Genomic DNA, 6,992 nt, shown 5'->3' on the forward strand with positions numbered 1-6,992 from the left:
GTGAGTCGGCTGTATTCGCAGGCTAAAAAGTTGGCTCAATTGAGAGTGCACTGTATCCCGTGCGGGTGGTCGAGGGTTCGAACCCCGGCCTGACTGACACTCAGGGGACTTAAATAACTGAACAAAAAGTGCTAAATTAAAGCCTTTGTAACTACATCTGCAATTGGTTAGACTTTCTAGTCATCTGGGATAAGGACTCTGTGGGACGCTAAAGAACCCACACATTATTCGCAAATTTCCCGGTGTTGTGGTCTGACCCTTCCAGAATGAGGTCGGCTTGAAGGGCTTCTGCGTGAATGAGACTACAGTTGTCAATAACAGCCAGAAGTCAGGCTACTTAGCCAAGTGCTGGAGCCTCACTCAAACATCAAACTCAAATCTCAAACGACGCAAAGCCCGAGAATTGGCAGTGGCTGTCGTCCTTTCTGAAGTACTTAAGACAAAATACGATAGAAAATCGAGCAATTTCAGTTTTTTGTGGACAAAAATCTGGTACCAGAATAATTCTAAGTATTTTACAGTCCTTTTTACATTTTCTTAAAGCTAGAGATGAAAAGAATTGTCTGAAATAACACCGAAAACAAGTTCCCATATGAACGAGAAAAATTAAATTTCAAAGTTCAGAGAAATTGTGCAAACACAGGTAAATTTCATCATCAGTTCAACCGTTGTTTTTGACGTTTGGTGTTGCCAGAAATGATTTTTTTGAGAAGATGTTTAAAATAGACGTACAGAAGACTGCAATACTATGTCAATAATCGTGGTACTAGATTTTTGTCCACTTGTTACTCGAACTTCTGGTGGATTCCGTCTTAATATCTTAGAACTGAGCCAACAATCAATGGGGCGAGGCAAAAGGCAAGGTGCTGTAAGACATACCGGAAGAAAATTGACAAAAACAGAGGTGAAGTGATTGGTACATTTAATTTAAACCTCTATTTTCTTATCATAATTTGAAATAAATATCCATATCCGCTACAAACGCCGTCGAAGCTGCTCTCTTCTTTGTTCCATTTGAGAATTTTGAACCTCTCTTACGCATCACATAAGTTGATATAATTTGCAGAGCAATAGGTTAAAAAGCGAAGAATTTACATTTTTTTCATGCGCACTTTTAAATTTACTGTCATCTTCAACCCAGAGCACTCCTCACAGCTCCACAACTAAGATGCAAGCACATCTCGAGTGGCCTCATAGGCTGCGCATGCGAAGGCACTGTTCGGGAGTGAGGGAGTGAAAAGCCACGGACTGATGAAACCGCGAGGGGAATGAGGAGAAAACCCAAGGGTTCAGGCCAGGTCTTCCAAATATAGGAGAATCTTGCGTCATTAGCAGAAGGCTATCGTTTTCTAGTCAACCGCCAAGAATAAAATACTGAATATTGACAGTGCATTGCATAATGAGATATCTCTGAACATTTGAACACGATATACCAGATAATCTCTGAGCAACGGTGCTTTCAAAATTCAAAATTTTACAAAGAAGGTATAGGACCATTTGCGTTTGGCCTCTCAAGAATTTATCAGTTTCCATTATCAAAGCCAAAAGGCTTAAAACTGGAGATTTAACTTAGTTTAACAAGTTCTTTTACCTTTTGAAGTCAATTCGCGATCTCGTCCCTAAAGTACGCTGCTCTCTTAGTCAGCACCAAGAACACGGACTCTGGCCACTTCCAATTTATGCGCAGTCGTAGTGAAGGACCATTCTTGCAACCGTTGACAACCACTGTTGTTTCAAATTTATTTCTGAGCGTGCGTAGACGAGCCGGAAGTCCGTGATTTGCGGACTTCCTGCTTTGGAAGTGGCCAGTGGTCCGTGTTCTTGGTGCTGATCAAAGGAAAAGCGGAATCTGGTGACGAGATTGGTCAATTTGCAAATAACACGATACCTTTTGTGAGCAACCTCGTATATTAACAAACTGTAAACAATGACGTCAGCAAAGATTCCCTTTTAGGTTAATTTATACTCGCTTTTTGTTCCTTGGTCAATCTTTTCACGACGTCGCAAAGGTGGATGTTATACGGCCGAGGAGATATTTATTCAGAAGCGCAGATCATCAGTTGTCCAGTGTTAATGCTGCCTAAGTCTTGCGCTACCAAATAGAAAATCCAGTATCCTGTCCATGACAAACACAACGGCAAAATCTGCTAGAAGTACTTGCATAAATGTTTCGCGGAACTAGACGAGAAAAAAAGAACAAAGTTCTGTAATTTCACCAGCCAGCTTGAGACACCACACTTCACATGAGAACCACACACAATTACAGATTGAGTACACGGTAAGAGAGCGGCCGTGAGCTGAAAACACTCTTAACCAGGCATCAACCATCAATACATAGTATCTTACAGTTTACATGGGCTCTTTAAAATTCATTTTGTTCCAACGACGGTCAATATTTTTTTGGGAACAACACACTGCATGGGAAGTGACATAAACGCCAATTTCGCGCTACTCGTTTCCGACTATAATTTAGGACCCAACTCTTTTCCCAATCCAATAAGACTTGAGCGAAATTGTTTTAATGACACTTCCAACAACTGGGATGCCACTGTAACCATATTAATTCCATTCACTTGCATGGTGTTGGTAGCTTTTCAAAGAAGCCCCGAAGTAAAGGAATCCCGAGATTCTCAAAGTGCCACTGTGATAAAGAAAAAAATCACTTCCCTTTTTTTCTTCAGGTTTTGAAAGTGTGTTTGCTTAACACCTGACTGGCAAAAGTTTGAGCTTTGATTGTTATCTAAAGTCCGTTTAATTTGGGTGTAGTTTTGGATTTCACGGTCCGCCTACTCACGTCCAAAACTGACCGACTGGACCTCAGGGGTTTCAGTTCAGGGAAAAGTGACGTTAAAGGCTCACTAGCTTAAAATTTCAGAGTGTGAATGCAGCTTATTATAAATGGAAAACGCATTCTTGAACTTGTGAGCCTTTGACGTCATTTTCTCCTCGAACCAGCTCTCTCAAGAACTTAAAGTTCGTAATGGCGGACCATTAAATAGGAAAATTCGATTTAAAATAAACAGGTGTCTTTTTGAAAATTCAAGGCTTAAAACTTTGGTCACTAAGTTATTGGTTAACATAGTTTTGAAATCCAAAGAAAAATAAGAAGATTTTTTGGTCACAGGGGCACTTCAAGAATTCTCCACAACTCAAATGAAAACTTGCACTCCCAGCGCGTGAGTACTTTCAACCCACGCATTTCCCTTAAAATTCGCGATCTTCTCGCTGCACAGTCAATGAAGGTGGAGGCGCAAGCAACGAAAATAGGTTGGGTAGCACTAATTTTCCCTCCTCATCTCTTTCTTTTGCCTTGATGACGTAAAAATCCAGTAATGTAGCAGCTCTCGTAACCTGCTAGTGTTTGGTATTGTTAGCAGCTTTTAAGCTGGCCTACTGTTTGGTCTTTTGTTTTTGGCTTAGGTATCAAGCCAATCACATTATACGTTACGGGCGCTGCTACATGACTCAAAAATCTCGTTAACAAAACACATACCCCGCACTCGCATGGGCACGAACGAATAGAAACACCCACCGACATTGTTTCTTCAAGTTATGAATGCTATTAGGATTACCTTTGGAGGAAAGGAGACTATTTCAAATTGTTCATTGATTTCTGGAACAGAACCTGTGATCATACAAAGGACGAATCCACCCGACGCTAATAAGCTGTACAGTAACGCTCTATTATCCAACAGACTCTCCATAAACGGGTGACCCTGAGAAAGTGAAATCAATTGAGTTAGATGAAAGAAATGAAATCTGAATGAAAAAGCGAGTCAAAATGAAACTAAGCTATAGAAACAAAACTGAGCAGATATTCAAAAAACAGAATTGCGGTCGTTTCGCCCGAACCGAGAACCCGTTCGTCCAAAATGAAAGTCCACTCGCCCGAACTGAAAAGGTGTTCGCTGGACTATTCTTGTATAACAATACACACACAGACAGTAAACTGGTAGATTATGCATCACGTACTTTAATCGAAATAGTTTAAATTCGGGGGAAGAATTTGCTAGGCTATGTATGGATAAACTTTAAATTTTGTGTGCTCTTAAATCTGTCTTATATTACGTATCGGGCGAACGGGTTTCACTTCGGGTTTCACTTGAGAGATGATGAATTTATGAACTTTTCGTATATTTGAAACCGCAAATACAGGAGAGATGAAGATCATAGCAGTTACGCAGCAAAATTAAGCAGTTGCGAAGAAATTAAAAGAACCAGGCTTTGCAGGGTATCATGGTTGACAAATCGTTGACAATAACGAAAACAGTCAAGAATACATGGAAACCTTAAGACAAGCAGAAAACGTGAACAATACGCGCTGTTCAAGACTGAGCGTGATATTAGTTTGGAATTGAGCAAATCATAACGACAGTATCGCGAATTTTAACTTAAAGGAAATTAAAAAACAATCCATCGCTGTATAGTATTATTTAAACGTAATTTTTTGAAAGAACATCTGCATCTATTGAGGGGTATATAGAATGAGATTTCGTGTATTGCAATGTCAGATTTTATAGTTTTACAATTAGTGCCTTAATAGATTACTTGAAATTTTTAGGGAATAAATTATTTCAAGTGTAAATATTTATTTTAGGGTAATGTTGTACGACTCTACGGGCTTTTAGCCATAAATAATATCGTTGCGATTGTTGTGAAAGAGAAGTTTAGTACAAACGCGCATATGCTCCATTTCGACAATTTAGATCCTTGTAGTATAACGGGAGATATGACCCTCGTTTAATGACGAAGCTCCCAAGAGTCTCCCATAGCTCAGTGGTAGAGCATCCGAACTAGTAATCGGAAGGTCGTCGTAGGTTCGACTCCTGCTATGAAGCACTCGTGTTTTTTTCCGATTATCCCCGAGTCAACATCGAAAAATAAATCTCTTTAAATTTTATCGTGTGATGAGTACCTTGTAGTTGATTGCGAAAGTTGCCAGCTGCATAGCTATGGACACAATGTAAACTGTACTGTTGACAATGGTGGGTTGAAACTTAGCATCCAAGTCAACATATCCAGCCTCCCTACAATGAAAACAACAAACCAGTGAGTACACTGCTTGTACGACCAACTGAAGAACACTCTAAATTTTATTCTTAAACGGTTTTCGCCACTTTGAACTTGGTCCTTCGACCACACGAAAGTTTTAAACTTGAATCTCAATTGTAAAGCACCCGAATCACATGATAAATTTCGGTGTAGGAAGAAGGCTCCCCCGGAGGTAGTGCGCTCTCCTTGCGCCACAAAAACCCTGCTGGCAGGCTGTATATAGAAGCCCTGTTAGTAAACTGTCTAGCCTAATATAAATTCTTAATTGGTCGCACGCAAACCACTTAAACGAAGAGTTGAACTTAACTCCATAATTTCAACTGGAACCGGTGTGCCATTTTAACAAGTGCTTGTCTCAAACAACAGTTTAAATAGAAATCTGTACTCACGTTCCAGCAGTTAGTCTCTTGGCATGTCGCACCATGTACACAAGCGCCCAGAAATGAACCGCAAATTGACATAGTACGGTTACTATGGTGTACACATTAAATATATTAGGCAATGGACGGCGTTTGGACAGAGTTGAAAGAGGCTGAAAGAAAAAGTACAATGACAGACGAGTTTAACTAGCGACGCAAGGACATGCGCATGCGCAAGCACAAGCACAAGGATCACAATTCTTCCTCAGTTTTCTTGTGTTTGCGCTTGTGTTCGCCTTATGCTGTGTGAAAAGAAAACACGGCAAAAAGAAAAGGAGTCAACACAGTCGTCCCCATGGCTGTTATTAGGAGCAACACGTTTTTATTTACAGCGAAACTTCTAGCATTAGTAAGACGTATAAAATTTGTTACCTTAGACCGCGATATAAACAAGAAGCACCCTGCCAATAGGATTCCCTGTAATGTTGCTTGTCTGCAAGAAAAACAAAGACAGCAGGCTCAGAAACTATCAAAAGTGTGATCTAAAGTTACCCTGAAAGATTTTCAGAAAAAGAAACTATCTAGACTATGATGGTGATTGACGATGTTAAAGCCGAGTCCTTTTGAAAACACCGCCTATCTTGTAGGGTGAAGGAAACCCAGATCGGAGAACGAGGACGACTACCAGTACGAGTTTTCCGTACTGAGCATGCGCATAAGGTTTGGAGGCAGACATTTCTGGAAGTGCGCGTGCTAAGAACGGAAATCTCGTAGTCGTAGTCATTTTCGTCCTCTGGTCTAAACGTCCTTAATACTGAATATCTGAGAACAACAAGGGCGACCGGACGCTCAGTTGGTTGAGCATCGGACTATTGTGCGGGAGCCGAGTCGAGGGTTCAACTCCTCGCCGGATCAACACTCAGGATCTTTGAATAACTGAGGAGAAAGTCATGCCTTTGTGATTCCATCTGCTTATGGATAGACACTCTAGTCTTCGAACTCTCGCATAACGCCGATAAGCCATAAGCCCTGTCTCACAACCCTTCAAGGTTCATTAACCTGTGGGAGGTAAAAGAACCCACACACTATATTCGCAAGAGCAGCGTATGGAGTTCCCGGTGTTGTGGTCTGTCCTTTGTGGCATAATTAGAGGACCGTGAATTAGAAAACCTTAAAAGGTTATTTGCGTCTCCTTCTTGTAATAAAGCGCTCGGAGTGTCGTGCAAGTCTAGATGGTAAAGCGCTAAAAGGCATGCAGTGTCTTACCCGTCACTAAACTTGATTCCATCTAAGTAAAGAACACTTTGACTGTAGGCGAGAACCAGCGCATTCAGCGCTAAGATTTTGAACATTTGGAGCGTGGTGACAAGTGTACAACGACCCTGTTTTACGATGTGACAAACTGCAAGGTGAGAGAAAACATCGAAAGTCTATATCAAATGCTACGTTTGTCAGTCAGTATCGTTTAGTTTCGCAAGACAAAAATTCGTCGATCAACATGCCAACAAAAGACGTTTATGAATTGGTCTTCTCGTTGACGAAGAAGTCTTAAAAAGCAAAACCACTTAGAAAAAAAGCACT

The 6,992-nt window shown here is 40.8% G+C and overlaps 1 protein-coding gene across 1 annotated transcript in view; it reads right to left on the minus strand.

Moving 5' to 3' along the window:
* Window positions 1-908: 908 nt before the first annotated feature.
* The window catches only part of LOC138030371 (endoplasmic reticulum transmembrane helix translocase-like), a 29,149-nt gene continuing 23,065 nt past the window's right edge, over window positions 909-6,992 (minus strand). Inside the window, exons 24-29 of the mRNA XM_068878294.1 lie at window positions 6,678-6,813; window positions 5,844-5,904; window positions 5,442-5,584; window positions 4,916-5,027; window positions 3,573-3,716; window positions 909-2,178 (exon numbers count right to left, since the gene is read on the minus strand). Of these exons, the coding sequence (XP_068734395.1) occupies window positions 2,071-2,178; window positions 3,573-3,716; window positions 4,916-5,027; window positions 5,442-5,584; window positions 5,844-5,904; window positions 6,678-6,813 (704 nt within the window). The 3' untranslated portion in view covers window positions 909-2,070. The remainder of the gene's footprint in view (window positions 2,179-3,572; window positions 3,717-4,915; window positions 5,028-5,441; window positions 5,585-5,843; window positions 5,905-6,677; window positions 6,814-6,992) is intronic.

The sequence above is a fragment of the Montipora capricornis genome, chromosome 2 (assembly GCF_036669925.1).
Source record: "Montipora capricornis isolate CH-2021 chromosome 2, ASM3666992v2, whole genome shotgun sequence".
In the NCBI taxonomy this organism is placed as follows: Eukaryota; Metazoa; Cnidaria; class Anthozoa; order Scleractinia; family Acroporidae; genus Montipora; species Montipora capricornis.